The sequence below is a fragment of the Eschrichtius robustus genome, chromosome 2 (assembly GCF_028021215.1).
Source record: "Eschrichtius robustus isolate mEscRob2 chromosome 2, mEscRob2.pri, whole genome shotgun sequence".
Lineage (NCBI taxonomy): Eukaryota > Metazoa > Chordata > Mammalia > Artiodactyla > Eschrichtiidae > Eschrichtius > Eschrichtius robustus.
In genome coordinates this window covers 49,036,300-49,055,908 of record NC_090825.1, presented here as the reverse complement: position 1 = coordinate 49,055,908, position 19,609 = coordinate 49,036,300, and the positions used below count along the sequence as shown (strand labels likewise).

The following is a 19,609-nucleotide window of genomic DNA, read 5'->3' as shown; positions in this document are numbered from 1 at the left end:
AATTGATTTTCATTTTATGTAAGTTATAAATAATTATAAACAATATGACCTCATATTATTTTGTGTCTATGAAATACTTCACAAATTTTAAACGACAAAATCAGGTAATCTGGGCAGGATATTCCACAGGGAAAACCAGCTACCCCCAAAATGAAGTACTTCCAACATGCACAAGCAATGATGTCTTTGACACCTTAACTTGATCAACAGTAACAGGATTTTAAAGATAAAGACGAATACCATATGATATCACTTATATGTGAAATCTAAAATATGGCACAAATGAACCTATATGCGAACAGAAACAGACTCAGAGACACAGAGAACAGGCTTGTGGTTGCCAAGGGGGAGGGGCGTGGGGGAGGGATGGACTGGGAGTCTGGGGTTAGTAGATGCAAACTGTTACATACAGAATGGATAAACAACAAGGTGCTGCCATACAGCACACGGAACTATATTCAATATCCTGGGATAAACCATAATGGAAAAGAATATAAAAAAGAATCTATATGTGTGTATAACTGAGTCACTTTGGTGTACAGAAGAAATTAACACATTGTAAATCAACTATACTTTAATAAAAAATAAATTTAAAAAACAGCAACAGGATTTTATTTCATTTTTAAAGAATAAAACTTCAGGAAAGGTTAAAAAAAAAAAAAACCATTATCCTATTCACCTTTAAAATAACCATGAAGCCAAAAGAAAAACTACACTCCAGTCCTGGGGTTTCACCGAGAAAAAAATTGGAGGTCATATTCTAAATGCCAAAAGATGTTTAAAAAAACTCTCTTACTCAATAGGTCCAGATTAAGATTCTATCTGAAGCTTGTTCCTTCCCTTCTACTGTCATTATCTTAGTAAAAAGGCCACTCAGGTCATTGTCACTCTCACTTCCTATGCTAGTTCCCACAGTATAAACTATGCTATTCAAAAGAGGAAAAATCTTGAAGAACTTAAACTACTTAAAAATAAAATGACATGGTTTGTAATTCCAGATTAAACAAATAAAGACTTGGAAAGGAGAGGGAGTGAGGCAAAGTCAAAGCACTAAATTCTTTACCATCAGGGAAAGGGAAAAGTTAACTATTTTGATGAATAATTAGACAAAGCTATATGTACCTACATCTTTGACTAGAGAAATGTAAAATTTAATGTTATCCTTCCACAAAAAATGTAGAAAAGAGAGAGCATAAAGTAAAAAGACAGACATATCAGTTCAACAAATAAATATAAGACCATTAAAATTCTTTTGACGTAAAGCCTCTTTGGTTAGGTTAAAATATAAAATTAAAAAATTTGCTCTGTATAGAACATAAATAAATTTCAAATAAAAAAGCTAAAATGTAAAAGATGAACATAGATAGTTAAATCAAATCTAAACAAAATAAACCATACAATACTAATATAAAATTTAAATGCAAAAGAATTAAAAGGTGGAAAATTAATCACTGCATACATACATTATATCACATGATGCTTCATAAAAAATTTTAAATATATTTTATTTATTAAATCTTATAACACTATACAAAAGTACCAAAATTTTGTGCAGTTATATTTTTTTAACTTACAGATCAAAAATGCTAGAAATAAAAAGGGGCACTCACATGAAGAAAACTGAATGGGATATTTTAATACATCAGGGTCAAGATGAAAAAGCAAAATAATGTGAACTAACAATCTACAAGTTAAAAAGAACAGATATACATGAAAGTCTGCATCTTTGATACTATCATTACTATTTATGTGAATATATTACAAAAATAGATACTATAAGAAGTCACTAAAATTCACATTAAGTTTAAAAAAATTGTACAAGTGGTATGTTATATTTACAATGCAATAAATCCAGGCCTGAATCATATATTTTAATATCAGCAAAAAAATAAAGAATGTTGGGTCAAAGAAGTCATGAAAAAAAAAAATCACATAATCAGTCTGAAAAATTTTTCTTTGTAAACAAGACCACAAACATCAGCTGGTACTGGTAAGCCCTATCAGTTCAAATTTCCATTCCCCAAGATAACTATTTTATACCTTTGTCCCCACAAACCTCTCTCATCTTATAAATACTCCCATTCCAACCCATGACACTCAATTGATGACTATACTTCATATATTGTTGAGAAAACAGAAGCTATTAGATGGAACACCTTCCCATCTCATTCTACTACAATACAGAAACCTATCTTCCTGCCTTGAGTTAAAATGGATGAAATACCCCTGCTGCTATTTAAAGAAAAAAAAAAAATCAACTCCTTCCACTTATGCTGAATCCCATCCCTTCTTGCCTCCTTCAATTATCTCACTCTCTTGAGCCTCATCATACCTCTAGATCTTCATTCTCACACTAGCCAACTGTTACGCAATTTCAACATCCTCTCCATAGTAAAAGCTTTCAAACAAGCTGTCAATGCTCACAGTCTGTACTTACTTAACTCCAATTCATTCTTCAATCTACTCCAATTCTTCCTTCTGTTCTCACTACTCCACTGAAACCCCTCCTATCATCTCCATTCACTTTTCTGTACACCCTTACAAGGACAATCAGCAACATTTGACATAGTTAACCATTCCCTCTTTTAGGAAATATTCTCTCTTGGCTTGGTTTTCCTCCTATATCATCTCTGATGGCTTCTCGTGCGACCTCAAAATGTTTTTTCTTCAGGATTCTGCCCTGGGCACAAGGCCCTCTATCTTCCCTTTCCTTCCTAGGCAATCTCACCAATTCTCAGACTTTATAAATCATACACAACATGCTAACCACTTTACAAACAGTATCTCATGCTCACAACAACCACATCAGGTAGAAATTATTTTTCCTCATTTTACAGAAGGAAAGGCTCACAGAAAATGATTACAAACCTAATGCAGTGGTATACATGGGATTGGCCACCTCTATCTGCTTCCAAATATGAGTTCTAACCCGTTAAGAAAATTATGTTAAGAAGTGTGTACCCTGATTCTTTAAATAATCTTAGCTTTAATAAATTTGATAAATTTTTTAAATGTATCCTAATGATTTAATTTTGTTTACATAGAACGAAAGCTAGGAAAAAAGAAATTACCATTAGTAGAGCAATGCACTTCTATTATTACCTGTTCATATAATCCCTAAAAAATTTATATACCTCTCATTAACACATTAATATACTAAATCTGTAATTATATTGATAAGTATATGAGTCTGCCTCTTTATTATAACTAATATTTTTAATTTTTATGATAGATACGATACACATATGGTTACAGAAAAGTATCTATGTGCCAGAGACTAATGTTTTAATTTGTAATCTAGAGTAGAAGTTGGCAAACTATAGCTCATGGGCCAAACCAATACCCTTTTTCTGTAAGTGATGTTTTATTGGAGCATAGCCATGTCCATTTGTTTATATATTGTCTATGACTGTTTTGGTGCTGAAACAGCAGAGTTGAAGAGCTGGGACAGAAAGTACATAGCCTGTGAAGCCTAAAATAATTACCATCTGCTCCTTTAGGGAAAAAGTTTGCCAACCTCTGATCTAGAGTAATCCATCCTGTACGAATAAAAATATATGAATATAAGAGGCTCCAACACATGCTAATTTCCAATCATTTAAGTCACTTAAGTTCAAACAACATAACCTAGAAAAGAATATGAGAAACACAAATTGCAAATTAATAAGTATCCACCTAGTTATGTTTTTAAATTGTTCATCCAGTATTGATACAGATCGTTAATCTTACCATTTGCATCAAAGACAATTTCTTAGAATCAAAAAACTGTTCATTCCTAGACATCCAAGCAAAACTGAAGGAAGGGAGGGAGGAAGGGAAGAAGGGAGGGAAGGAGTGAGGGAGGGAGATACCACAAATGTTTATTTTTTCCGTGGTTACTTTCTATGATTTGCTTTTTTAATTCCAATACCAGGTTTTTACATTAGAAAACCTTTCCTGTATTAATAATTACATCTTAAATAAAGATTGGCCCTGAAGAAAACTGCTGCCATCAGTAAGATGAAGAAAAAAGATTTCTAGTCAATGCTCAGTCTGTACTTACTTAACTCCAATTCATTCATTTCACAGTTTGTAGCTCTGAGATGCCACAGAAACAGGGTTTGTTTGTTTTTTTACCTCTTAACACTATGTACTACTTACTCAGTAAAATAATAAGCCAAGACTAAATAGCATTAACATTTAGGGCTGAGGTATTCTATCTCAGTACTTACTGGGTAAAGTAGTAAGAGGTTGAAAATAACTCAATATCCTCCAAAACATCTCATTTAACACGCTGGAAGTTTTATGTCAATTTTTAGTTTTGATCAGGATTCCCCATTTTACATTCCAAATTCCAAAAGATGAAATTCAGGTGAGTTCTTACTGAAACTTCCTCTCTAACTTTGACTATTATAAGCCTACACTGAGTGACAGCTGCCAAGAAAAGTTGGAGCTATGTATTATGTTACCCAGTTCAGGGAAACTGACTTTATGTTTTTGTTTTTAAATGCTGAGTTTTTAAGCCCTAGTACATGACCTTTGCTTTACTGCCATGAGTAGGGAAGGCCAAGAAAATAAATAAATAAGATCCACGGTATCAAGTTTTTCCTCTTACCATAATTCTAAACCATCTTCCAGAAGATAAACATGTGGAGGCTGGGAAACATCTGTACTCAGTTGAATAACTGGGAGCAGGAAAGGGTACAGGTTCTTGCTGTCTGCTCCTAATCCCTATGGGAAGTATAAATAAAACTTAACATAAGATACTCTAAGGTCCCACTTCCCACCAAAAAATCACCTATCATATTAAAAAGCCCTAAAGCCAACTTATAAAAAATCAATCAGTCAGATTTTAAAAGAATGGTTCTAATTATAAGCACTACAAAAACAAAATTAGTTCTGTTTACAATTGGAAAAAAATACTATTCAATTGCCTAATGGTAGTAAAACCATATACACCAAGGCTACACACATCTGTTCATTTTAAGAGATTTCTCATACAAATATTTATTTTCCCTTCTCTGACGACTGAAGAGGTGTTAACAGTGATGTATTAAATTCTACAAATTATCTCACCTAAATAACTAAGCTAAAATGAACCCAATCTAAATGTTCATCAGTAAGATAATTAAATTATAATACCTTCGTATTCTAGAATACTGAGTAGCCATGAAAAAGGATTAGGCATGGAATGAAAACAATCTCAAAAATAATGACAAATTGGGATTAAAAAGAAATGTGTATAACAATTCCACATGCCAAACAATTTTTTTAAATAGCTATGTATCTGATATGAAGATACATGCATAAAAATGTTTCTTGGGAGCAAACAGAAAAAATTGTTAACACTAGTTAAACATGGATATTGGAAAAGGATGTTGGAAAAAGGTAAAAGGAGTCTTTTTTTAATGTGTGCATATTTTTTAATGAAGAATTTCTGCTAATATTTTTAATGAATTAAGAATATAAAGATGGAAGAAGAAGGGGTTTTACTTTAAAATTCTACTTTGACTAATTACTGTCTTATGGAGGCTGACTCAGTGTATCACACTAAATCTAAGCACTTTGAAAGAAACAAAAAGGATAGAAAGTCAATTTTTAATTCATAATAATCTCTATAATCTGATAAACACAGAAAGGAAACCAAACTATCAAACACCTCCTCACTTAGAAAATAATTCAGATGTCAATATAGTTGACATATAATTACAATGCAACAAAATATATATGTATTCCCCTTTTGATGACGTATGTATGTGTATATATATATACACGAATTTTTATCAGTGAGGTATAGATACTTCAGTGGAAATACATAAAGCTTATCCTTAAATATGTTAAGTTTGGCCCTTTCTATAACTAAGCATCAGTTGAAAGACTTTATTAAAGATTTTTCCAAAGGAAGAGATTTATAAAAATGTCACATTTCATAAAGTAGTAAATTGGGCCTTAAAATTCAGTTAAATTTCACTCTCCATAGCTCAATTCTTAACAGAACAAAAAAAAAGAAAAAACATGAAGAAAAACTAGTAAAGTTCAGTTTTAATATCAAGCAGACTTAATATTTCCTAGGAATGTCAGACTCTACTTACTTAGTGCACATTCCAATGAGCACAGTATGCTAGCATTAGCAAAACTAAAGTAAGCAACTGCTAAATACATAAGACTCTCTCAGTTAAAGCCTGAAGAAATTTACCTTTGTAATCTAGTGGCTTGAAGAATGTGTCCAATCCCAAATATGCAGCTTTAAGTAAACTTATTTGAAAATTCTTTCAACCCACAACTGTAACTGAAAGACACTGTCTACAATACTATGAAATAATTACAGTTAAAGCTATAAGATGTTGTCTACAATACTATGAAAGCTCAAAAATAAAGTCATCAGTTATTAATAAAATTATCATAAATGCTTGAAGGGAGGAAATCATATTGTACTATAATTACATAAAACATAAAAGGAAATTAAAATTAGGTGAAAGGTATAAGGAAATCTCTCTGTATGATCTTTGCAACTGCCTATGAATCTATAATTTAAGAGGGGAGAAAAGAACAACACTCTCTAAAAACTGCTGTTTCTCAGGTTATTGTCTTTGGTTCTCTTCTCATGTCCCATGTACATGCTGATAACGTCCAAATATATTATCTCCAACCAAAACCTCTGAACTCCAGATACTCCAAATGACACAGGACATCATCACCCAGAAGGCATCTCAAACTCTCAAGTATACCAGTGAACCAACTCATTGTCTTCCTAAAAAATGGTTCCTCTTCCTGCATTTCCTAACTCAAGTAACATGAACCACTGTCTATCTAGAGATAAATTATATCACAACTACCTCCTGGTTCTTCCTCCTCCTCACCCCAAATCTAAACAATCCTTAATTCTATCTCTCTAATATTTTTCAAATTTTTCCCCTTCTTTCCATGGCTTTACTTCAGGTCATCATCTCTTTCATGGTTAACAGAAGAGCCTCCCAACTGTTTCCTTGAGCTTAGTTTAACTCCATTCCAAACCAGTGTCCCCACTGGTACACTGATTACCTTTCTAAAATACAAATGATAACATTTCTTCCTCTGAACTTCAAGAGATGTTTTTTATGCCTTCCTAACCAGACCCCCACACGCAAGCTCAGTACTCTATGTCGCAGCTATACCAAACAACTCCGTACTAGAAATCACTGTTAACTTCTGCAGAAAGCTGACAGACTTAACACATGCATTTACTACTGTGCTCTCCCAAGATCCACCAAAAGGATATATGAGGATGTGTTTTTAAAGACCTAAAACCATAAGTACAAAGACAGCATAAGAAGAGATAAAAGCAACTCATTTTTGGAAGCCGGAAAGAAAGACTGATTTAGCAGACTCAGAAAACGAAAGCTCAAAGCCAGCAGTGAAAAAGGGCAAGAAACCACCTGATTTATATCACAGAAACTCCAAAACACTCAGGAACTGATAGTTCAAGGTATTTGGGAAGGGGAGGTTGAAGAGGAGGTATTAAAAATAATAGGACCTCTGGAAGGTATTTTAAAAGACATCTGATGACAAGATCTCATCCAAGTACAACAATCAACAATTGGCCCTCCCTGAACCCAGTATAGAACTGGCCATTTATTTTCTGGTTAAGTAAAACAAATCGTCTAAAGACAGGGAGTTATCAGGTAATCAAGACTAGGGATACTATATAAAACAGGGAGATATAACGTAACAGACGGGAGACTGACGGATCTTTCACTAAGGAAAGATCTGAAAAACACGGAACCAAAACATCTGTCCCATACAAAAAAAACCTCCAGCTAGATAATCCTAAAGGAAAAATCCACAATCAGCAAGCTTCGCATACATACTTAACCCTTCCAATTAGCTTTTTAGTGCCCACTCTTAAATTTATACAAAATGTTGATATAGCTCTTTTAGTTGGGTGATGGTTACCTAAGGACTCATTATACTGTTCTTCCTTCTTTTGTACATGCTTCGAATTTTCACAAGGGAAAAAAAAAAAAAGTAGGCAACCAAGGATCAACATATATGATTAAAATATCTAATATGAAAAACAGAGAACAAAACAATAAAATAGAAAACAGCAACTTGAAGGAAACAGAGACCACACAAAGAGATGAAAGCTTAGAAGAATACATCATTAATATCCTTGTCAGAATAAAAGAAAACATTGTATTCATGAAAAAAAAAAAATGAAATGCTGTAAAATGATTATTCAACAGTACAAAAAAGAACTCATCGAAGGGGGAGGGGAAAAATAGGATATGGAATGAAGAGACACAAACATGTATAAAATAATCAACAAGGATATATTACACAGCACAGAGAAATACAGCCATTACTTTGTAATAACTTTAAATGGAGTATAATCTATAAAAATATTGAACTGTCTATGTTGTACACCTGAAATTAATATAATATTGTAAATCAACTATACTTCAATAAAAATAAACAAATAAAAATTTTTAACTTAAAAAGAACTCATAGACATTAAAAATATTATAGCAGGAAAGAAAAACTCAATAGAAAGGGTAAATGATAAAGTTGAAGAAATACCCCAGAAAGTAGAGCAAAAGGACAAAGAGAAGAAAAAGCAGAAATGAAGAAAAATACAGGGCCGGTTCATTCATCTATCATCTAAGTAATAAGAAGTTCAGAAAGAGACAGAAGAAAAACATGAAGGTGCAGAAATAATCAACAAAATACAACAGACTTATCTAGAACCCAAGAACACGAGTTTCCAGTTTACAATATCCACCACATGTCCAGAACAGTGGAATAAAAATACACCCACATCATCATGAAATTGAAAACAGGAACACAGAGAAGATCATACAAGTTGCCAAAGGGAAAGGAGAGATGTAACATTCAAGAAACGAGAATTAAAATGGCTCAGGATTCCTAAAAGCAACTCTAGAAGCTAGAAGACAAAGGAAAAATGCCTCTACAATTTTGAGGGATAATCTAGAATTTTACACTCAGCCAAACTATTAGTCAATGTGAAAGCTGTAAGACATTTTCACACATGCAAAATCTGGAGAAAATTTACCTCCCACGTACCTTTTGCAGAATGCCACTGGCATTCATGGGCTCCATCAGAAAGAGGAAGTAAAACAAGGAAGAAGACAGGTACAGAAAACAGGTATCCTATAGAAAGGATAGGCAAGAAGAACCCTTTAGATGACACTGAAAGGGGATCCAGTTATAACAGCTGTGAACAAGCATAGAGTAAAGCCAGGCCACACTAAAGCACATAAGAATCTTCCAGATTCCAAGATGATGAAAGTAATAAAACACCTGATGTGTGTAAACACACTGAGGGAATATTTAGATAACAGGTGGAGAGAATGGATTCAGTTACATAGAAAACTAAATGTAGCAGGCAGAATTCTAAGATGACCACCTATGATTCTTAACCCCAGTGTACACACACCATTTGCCAGTTATTCAATCAAATGCTAATTTAGATATTACTTTACAGATGTGATTAAGGTCCCAAATTCAATGACCTTATGATAGGAAAATTATACAGGTAAGCCTGACCTAACCACATGAACCCTTTAAAAGAGAGTTTTCTTTGGCTACTTGCATAAAAGAAAGTTAGAGATTCAAAGCCTGAGGGGATTTGCCAGCCAAGAATTTCCCCACTGCTGACACTGAAGATGGAAGGGGCCGTGTATCAAGGAATGTGGCTGGACTCTAGGAACTGAGAGGTGCCCCAGCTGACAGACAGCAAGTAAACCGGGACCTCAGTCCTACAGATCAAGGAATTGAATTCTGCCAACAAGCTGACTGAGTGTAAAGACAAATCTTCCTCAAAGCCTGCAGGGGAGAACTTAGCCTGGCAGACACCTCAATTTCAGCCTGTCAGACCCTAATCAAAGAGTACAGACAAGGTGTGCTGGACCTCTGATCTACAGAACTATGAGTTATTCTGGATGTTGTTTTTAAGCCATTACTTTTGTGGTAATTTGTTACACAGTAATAGAAAACTTATAAACTAAGCAAAAAAAGTATTATATAGGAGTGAAGATTAGGAGGATGGTTGTACAAGAAAGAAAATTAACCGTAACATAATGATATATGCCTTCAATAGCCTTTATATAGTCACACAAATAAAAACACTAAATAGTGACCTACTTTAAATTACAATCTAACTATATTGGGAGGATGGGAGGAATAGTAGTCATACAGAGGGATATATTGGGAGGATGGGAGGAATAGGAGTCATACAGAGGGAAATGAAAGAATTAAAATTTCATCTTCTAAACAGGGAGGTCAAGAGATAATGCCTAAAATGCTTAAATCAAGAATGAACAATATAAATATGTTACTTAGAGCTAGAGAGATAAAAAGCCAAAGAGACAGGGCTATAAGTGTTGAAAGTGGATTCCTCCACCAAATAGGAAATGGAGATACTGCTACTTTTCATAAAAAGTCGTCAAGAACTGACTCCTTAACCTATCTACACACAAAACCGATCAATATATAAACTCAAAAAAAAAAGTATCCCATTCTCACATGTCCAGGGGGCTTTACATATGCTGGTCAATTTGTTTAAAATATCTTTACCACTCTCATCCCTGAACCACCGTATCTCATTAACACCTCTTGTTCAACACTATTTAACACCAACACTATCTGGGTATCACCTATGAAGGAAGCCTTCCCTGAGGTCCCACCTCACCCTCAAGTCTAAGATGGGTAACCTACCAAGTGCCCCACAGTACCATGTTCTTATTGCTAACAGAGCACTTAGCTATTCAGTCTTCCCCTAGACAGCCACATTCACAAAGAGCTTGCCCAATTCATTTCTGTATCCCAGTGTCTAGTACCATGTACTGCATATTGCAACTGTTCAAAAAATCTTTATTAGATGAATGAATGCCTACTTCCACTGAGGCCAACTACTGCAGACGAGTAAGTTTATTTTCATCCATTATTACACTCCTCAGTCAGAGACTATCAGTCTGGGTTCCCAGAATTTAAAAAATGAAAACAAAAACAAAAACATACAAATACCTACACTAATATCTGCCTATTAAATTTTAAAATTCAAAGGGTGGCTTGTACACCAACTATATTTCAAAAAATAAATAAATAAAAATAAAAGTCAAAAGATGCATTGTTTTCCATGAAAGGAAACTTACCTATAATCCTACTATAATCTCCTCAAAGGACTGAAAAACTTATTTTAAGCTAGTCTCAATTTTAATATTAAATGTTATATGCTTTCTCCAGGAAGGGCAGATGATTACTTAGACGGAGGCTTGTATCCCTGGCCTATACAAATACACAGGGTACTTAAATGTCAGGATTAAAGGAAAAGGTCCTATATACTCCAAACATTCCATGCAAGTTACTATGGCTTCCTAAGATTTCCTGAGGTAACACTGCCTGAAGAGACACACCTCCCTCATAAAAATCTCAAATTGAGTCTAAAAACAAATTTGGCAGGGATATAGGGCAAAAGATATGGGGATCACTCTTTGTTCTGACACTTACATGAGCAATCTCAGGCTACTCGTTAACCTTCTCTTAGCCTTTCTATCCCCAACTATAAAAGGGATATAATTTTTCAGGATAATCACAAGAATTACAGGGTAGACAAGAAGAGATGCTAGGCCAGACATTTATTAAAAAGAAAGTACTTTAAAAAAATTTTTGTATCACTAATCAAGTATCTAAAACTGCTTCAGGAATTTGTAACTGCAAAACTCATCCATATATATTTAGTGAAAGAATGAATTTATGTTTCAAAAAAGTACCAAGGTGACAGAGAAAGGTTTTTTTAAAACTAATATTACACAGGTTTTTTTTTTTAACTTATTAGAACATTTCAGAGTAGTAATTCTTAATTTCGAAAGAGACCTCCCCATTGGAAAAAATCTATCAAACTTTGGGGCAAGGCAGTAAAAATCACTTGTGCATCCCTGTAGCCAGATATTCTAAGTCTTGGCATTAAGTGCTTTCCTCGCCATACTCTCACCATCAGACTATAATTCACTGTAACAGTTCAAATGAGGACTACAGTCCCATCTCTCTCTCTCTCTCTCTCTCTCTGGAATTTTAGGGTCCTCTCTTCCTGCTGCACATCCCCGTACCTCAAAGGCAAGATATTGAAAATCAAATTCATTCCTTCCCTCAAAAGCAATTCACCTGTTTTTCTGCCTTCCCAACATGTGAAAGGGAAAATTTTTATATTAAATCAAGGAAAGAGAGTGAAAATGGAGAGTAACTTTATGCATAAGAGTTCTGAATACCAAGGAAGCTGCATACAAAGAACCAGTGACTGCACAAATCACGAGTCTACCATCACTGGGGAAAACTACATCTAATGAAAGAAATCGTCTTTTAAAAGTAGAGAATATTTTTAAGTGTCAAAAAATGCCCATAGTAAACATATAAAAGGTATTTTTAAACTGTTTAGATCACACATGAGACAAATGTAAGACCTTTTACTATCACTGACAAAAACCACATGAAAACAGTAAAAAATTTTAAAGAAGAAAAAATACTAAACTAAGAAACTGTGGAGAAGTAACTTACCTGAACAAGATGAATAAGTGTTGTCAGAATAGCACACCTCAACATATTGTGTTCTTCACTCTGCTTCCAAAGAAGAGGCAAATACTGTACCAAACACCCTACGTACGGTCGTATCTATCACAACAGGAGTAGAGGAAGCAAAAGAATATTAGTAAAGAAGGCGACTTACTTCAAGAAACGCTGACAGACCTAATAGGTCCCAGGCAGCAAATATTTAATATTTACTAGATGTAATATATTAAGCACATATCCTTTTAAAGATAAATTAGACATTACATAGAGACACAAAGCTCCATGGTAAATATTAACAATTTTAAACAAGTACCAAATTTATTGCATGAAATAAAATTTAGGAATAGAAAACAACATACTGAGGCCAGTTATTTCTTTAGAATTTAATAGAAAATGCTGTTACATCCTGGTTCTTCTTAATAAAACAGCTTATCTAATTGGAAATTATAGTGTCTTAAAAAGAGTTAGCACTTACTCATTCATTCAACAATTACCTAATGGCATCTTCCAAGTATCAGGCCCTGAAGACTAGGCACCAAAAAGAAGAGGATATAAAGGTAGACATACAAATCCTTATAATGAAAAACAACAAATGCAAGGTGAAGGTGTTCGCGAGGTATGGTAGAAACACAGGAGAAGAAACTCCTTTTCAAAGGATGAAACTGTTAACTCCACTATGGATTAAGCTCACCAGTTTTAAAAATATGCCCTTAAGCACAGCACAGCTTGACATTGAGCTTTTTGGAAAATAAAATGGATCCACACAGAAAACAGACACAGTGCTCCAGAGTCAGGCTTACGGTCACACAGTATTTGGAACTGATCTGACGAGAGTACCCTTGGTGATAAAACAGAAGTACTAGACTTTCACAGCTTGAGTACTATCTATCAATCCCACGGACTAAAACTTAAAAACTGCTCCCAAAAAGAGTAAGAGTTTCTTTATTCTGCTTATAAAACATCATACACTAAAAGGGTAGCCAGAAAAAACTGTAGGATTTCTTCCCCCCAGGTTTGGGGGAGGAGGCACAGAAAGATAAGAAGTTAAATATTTGCCCAAATATTTCAGTGAGATAAAACTGAATAAATATTAAGAGACTATTTACATATAAATTCTCATACTATTAAAATAGATATTTATTGAGCACTTAATTTTGCTGAGCACTTAATTTTACTAAGTGCTCTATCTCAAAGATTCCTCCAATTAATTTCTAAAGGCAAACCAATTAATACATAAAAACACTGGTTTCAGAGTGCCTAATGCATTCATATTCAACTAAAAACAGCATATAACAGCATGTTCTACTGATAAGAAAAATAAACCAGCTTTTGTTTTGAACAAATTAGACAGAATACCTTCTAAGGCATGGAAGAAAGGAAGTATACACTATGAATTGGTAAGTAATAAAACCAAAGTACCCAAATACATTTGAAAGTCATGAAATATTTATATCCCAGTCCTAGTTATTCATTAGAATATATGATGTTCTAAATTACAATTAATGCTTCAAAGACACTATTTCAAAAATCACTCATAGATTCAGTGTTGCAAAAGACAAAAAAAGGGTTGGTGAATCATCAAAAAATCTGCAAACAATAAATGCTGGAGAGGGTGTGGAGAAAAGGGAACCCTCTTGCACTGTTGGTGGGAATGTAAATTGATACAGCCACTATGGAGAACAGTATGGAGGTTCCTTAAAAAACTACAAATAGAACTACCGTATGACCCAGCAATCCCACTACTGGGCATATACCCTGAGAAAACCATAATTCAAAAAGAGTCATGTACCACAATGTTTATTGCAGCTCTATTTACAATAGCCAGGACATGGAAGCAACCTAAGTGTCCATCGACAGATGAATGGATAAAGAAGATGTGGCACATATATATACAATGGAATATTACTCGGCCATAAAAAGAAACAAAATTGAGTTATTTGTAGTGAGGTGGATGGACCTAGAGTCTGTCACACAGAGTGAAGTAAGTCAGAAAGAGAAAAACAAATACTGTATGCTAAAACATATATATGGAATATAAAAAAAAAAAAAGGTTCTGAAGAACCTAGGGGGAGGACAGGAATAAAGATGCAGACGTAGAGAATGGACTTGAGGACACGGGGAGGGGGAAGGGTAAGCTGGGACGAAGTGAGAGAGTGGCATGGACATATATACACTACCAAGTGTAAAACAGATAGCTAGTAAGAAGCAGTCGCATAGCACAGGGAGATCAGCTCGGTGCCCTGCGACCACCTGGAGGGGTGGCATAGGGAGGGTGGGAGGGAGACGCAGGAGATATGGGGATATATGTATATGTACAGCTGAATCACTCTGTTATACAGTAGAAACTAACACACCATTGTAAAGCAATTATACTCCAATAAAGATGTTAAAAAAAAAAAAAAAAGGCTGGCGATTAGAAAACAAAGTGATGACATGAAAGTCAAACATTCCCTTAGGGCAGGAGGAAGGAGGTTAAAAAATACATTATTAGGGCAACTGAGGAAATCTGAATATGGACTTGATATTAGAAAATAGTATTACATCAATGTTAAGTCCTCTGAATCTAATCACGGTTATGATTAAGAAGGAGAGGTCTAATATACTGGGTGAAGTGTCATGATGAAATTAGGTGAAGAATATACGGGTAGTGATTTACTGCAACTTATCTGTACATTTAAAATTTTTCAATGAAATGATGCGAAATAAAAAATACTATGCGTATACATTCTGAAAATGATCATAACATGAGTTTTTTGGTAGACCAATTATCAGTTGTTTACATAATATTTAAAAAACACGTGGAATTAAGAATGTTTTATAGACATTGGGCTAAATAACCCTATAATAGAAACTGAACCACAAGCATTAAACAATTGTGACAAAACAGCACTCACCTTTTGGCACTTCTCCAAAGAAAACAGAATGGGGGGTTGGGGGGGGGTGCCTACTATAAGCATTATAATTATACTCTTATGAGTTAGTTCATTCTATATAGGGAGATACCCACTTTGATTCATAACACGTTAAGAAAAACGTGATATATACACTACTGTGTATAAAACCAGTAACTAATGAGAACCTACTGTATAGCACAGGGAACTCTACTCAGTGCTCTGGGGTGACCTAAATGGGAAGGAAATCTAAAAAAGAGGGGATACATGTATACGTATGACTGATTCACTTTGCCGTATAGCAAGAAACTAACACAACATTGTAAAGCAATCATACTCCAATAAAAATTAATTTTAAAAAAGGGAGAAAAATACTTTGAGACAATTCAAAAAAAAAGAAAAAGAAAAACATGTGAAAATCAAATATGTGACAGCCTAAAAAATGTTTTAACAAAGGTTCCATTCACAGGGGAATTAAAAAAGTAAGTCTCTAATGACACCTCATTTTAGGTAACATTTTCACCGAACATTTAATATTTCACGCTGGCCCTTTAATTTTGTTCTTTTCCTTTAGAAATGCTTAAGTCCAAAGACTATCTACCTGACATCATACCTGATGATTAACACATTTTTCCTGACTGTGTATTTATGGGGTCCCTGCACCGGAATAATTTAATTATAGGTTTTCAACTATGCTTTTTAAAAGTAGAGGAAATATAATCTTCAAATAATTGCAAGCTATGGTATAAAAATGGTGAGTTCCCTAAAACTTCAAAAACTATTATGTGTCAGAAAGCACTGTTGTAAGATGGCTCAAAATGTTTGCAACCTAGTAAACAAAAATCAAATTGATATATAAATGATAGCTGAAGGATATATAAATGATGGTGTTGTTCAAAGGTTAACACGGGAAAATGTTAAAGAATCTACTAAAAACATTTTTCGTAACCCTTTCCTACCCTCATTCTGAAAACAAAAAGTACTACTGGATAACTATATCTTATTGTTATTTACTAATGATATAGACACCTGAGCTGCTTAGGCTATATGTGTTATGAAAGATGAGTATGGATAGAAACAAAAGCATTTTTAAATTTACTAAGCAAGAGTAATGGGGGAAAAAGGTTTAAAGGTTAGGGGAGATGGTGGTAAGAAAATACATTTCTAAAAGAAGAAAAAAAAAAATCTTCTTTAAGAAATTCCCATTAGCCAGATGATATCTAAATAAAATTATAAAAATTTGCCAAATCTTGCTTATATAATCAATTTTTTAAACAACTTATTGCAATTGTATGGTGATCTAAAGCATACTGAACATCTGTAATAATTTCGTACTCATGAAATCTTTTTTTGTGTTTGTGAGTTATCTTTAACTTTACCATTTTATACATGAGGACACAAGGTTAAAGACCTTGCTCAAGCTAAAGAGCAGAGACAGGGACTTGAAATAAGTTTAAAACAGTCTCAATGATCAAACTCTCTCAATGTTGTTTATAAACCAATATCAAAATGAAATAATGTAATTAATGTAATAAGAATCCCAAGTGTTAAGAAAACTGTAAGGTATTACTACTTTCAGACACCAGGACTCAGATCTGCTCAAAATGATCAACAGTCACTCAAAACTGCAACTGCTGTTAACATACTATAACGTTGAGTTTGAATACTGTCAATGCCACTCAGATGCCTGAACTTTGGTAAGTTTCTTAAAGCCTCAAATTGTTTGAGGTAATACATTCTAATTCCCACCCAAAGATTTAAGTGAGAAATAAATGCAAATCATCTGGCACAGAAGTTGGAAACTTGTCATTACTCAATAACTGATAGCAATTTTCATCAACTGCTTTAGAATTAGTAAACAGGTTCAAGGTGTCAGAATTCACTAATGGATTCAGGAGCAGACTTCAGGACTGTGGACTCGAGGTATTATCTTTCCCTAATACCGCACAGATTTACTCAGAGCTTTTCAAGTAAAAATATGCACTGGTAAACTTGGATATAAGAAATTACAGGATAATTATACTGTGATTCCTGGATTATCAATTTTTCAAAAAGATTAGGAGTGATAAGGGAAGCTGAATACAGTTAAATAATAATCTACTGTTAAGAACTTTACATATCATTTTTATATTAAACCAATCATGGATATAACGTGGACTAGACTGCAAAACACACTCAATTTTTAAGGTACAAATAATAGACTTCTGAGAATATTTGCATTTGCTGACAGACACTTGTGACTATGCACTCAAACACACGAAATTTTAAGAAATATTATTAAATATAAACTGAATTTTCTAAGAGATATATAATTTTGCTTTCTAATAAACACCTCTACATTGCTGATCCAAGTTTTTATTTTTTAATTTTAATTTTCTTAGGTCATTTTATAAAAACTCGAGCATAAATGTCAATTTTGATACATAACTGAAATATTTTAATGATGTTTTAACACTTAAACAACATACATAAAGCAAAGATATTAATGAATTCTACATATACTCTACTTACTCCTCTAACATCTATTTTCATGCTTTACAACAAAATTACCTGCATGTTGACTCTTTCAATCACACAAGAAAGGACATGTAAAACATGCATCTTTGTGTCACATTCTGTAACTTGCTGCAGTAACTGAAAGAGTAGTGTGAACATGGTTTCCAAATACTGTAGGTAAAAAGAAAAAATAAAAGTTTGGAATAGAAATGTAAAACCTTTTACATACAGACAGAAATAAGAAATAAAATTAAATCATAATATCAAAGCAATACAAGACAAATAGACAAAACCTTAGCATTACCTATACAACTTCAAAATGATCAAGGTGCCAATATTTAGGGCAGTGATTTTTTTCTTTATTGCTGTTAAATGTGTCCATTTTAGAATTTAGTTCATCTAGACACTGAGTAATGTTTTCAGAGGGAAATTGTATCTAAACGTTTTGTGTATAAATTTTATACTGCTAAACTCAACTTTTAACAGTGCTTTGTCATTGGTTTTCCACATATGCCTATTGTTCTGCAAAGTCTACTTATTAAAGCAAAAGGAATGCCATTATTGCAATCACATACCAGCTGTCTAATGTGGGCCTTAACGTATGCTGCGCAGAGATATAAATTTTTGTAGATAAATACTTGTAATTCTAAGAACAACAGAATATTTCTGATTGGGAAATAGAAAACAAAAATCCTATGTCTGGTTTTTAACTCCTACATCTTGAAAATTATAGTAGGAGTTAACCAATCACAGGATGCCAGATACATAAACATTTGTTCTTTCACATATCTGGTTCATTTTTATATAGATTGGTAAAACCTATTTCTCTTATCCAAAAATACCTAGTGATTCTTTTATTAAAGAAAGTTTTCTGCTCTACAAGTTTCCCCATCTATGACCCCATAAGAAATATAGGTAGACATTTTATCATAAAGTTTTCTTCTTGTTTAGTCCTCTCAAGAAACACAAACACTAATGCCCCAACCTTACTGACATATTTAACAAGTGCTCACTGAGTACCAATTATGTGAAAACACCACACTAGGTGCTGAGAGTTGAGTGAAGGAAAAAACAAATGAGTAAGACTTGGTATTCTGCTTTTCAAGTAATTTGCAATCTAGTGTAGGACAGACATACAGACAACAGAGGGGGATAACCTAAGGATGAAAAGTAACAGACAAACATGAAATGAAATTACTATGTTTTACAACTGTGAGAAAAAAAGTTCAGCAGTCTACTCCAAAATAGATGACAAGATAACTAAACAAAAAACAAGCAGAATAAAAGTAAACTATTTCAAATTAAAGTTACCAATAAAAGCAATCACTTCCAAAAAATCTAATATACTTTTCAATGCAACTTTAATAAATAACTGATACTACATATATAATTTCAGCTATAAAATAACACAACATTCTAAAAGATATAACCAGAAATTGTTATAAAACCTAGAAATAAATATTCTTACCGGTAGAAACTGATCTGTTCTAAACTCAAAATCATCAACAGGTGAAGAGCAGTTAAGGAATACTGAGAATATATGAAATTCAGAATATATGAAATTTATCAGGATAAAAATTATGTAAAAACCAAATACAACAAACCAATCAAAAATTACATTTTAAACTATCTCATAAATTAATTTTAAAAATAAGTAACAATTTTAAACTGTTGTTAAAATT

General features: G+C 33.4%; 1 protein-coding gene across 5 annotated transcripts in view; it reads right to left on the bottom strand.

Annotated features, from left to right (window-relative positions):
- The window catches only part of IPO11 (importin 11), a 199,144-nt gene that overhangs the window by 104,105 nt on the left and 75,430 nt on the right, over window positions 1–19,609 (bottom strand). For all 5 annotated transcript variants that reach the window (XM_068535393.1, XM_068535392.1, XM_068535396.1 and 2 more), the window contains 4 exons: window positions 19,396–19,436; window positions 17,982–18,098; window positions 12,529–12,642; window positions 4,595–4,710 (listed from right to left, as the gene is read on the bottom strand). In XM_068535393.1, coding sequence (XP_068391494.1) covers window positions 4,595–4,710; window positions 12,529–12,642; window positions 17,982–18,098; window positions 19,396–19,436 — 388 coding nt within the window. The remainder of the gene's footprint in view (window positions 1–4,594; window positions 4,711–12,528; window positions 12,643–17,981; window positions 18,099–19,395; window positions 19,437–19,609) is intronic.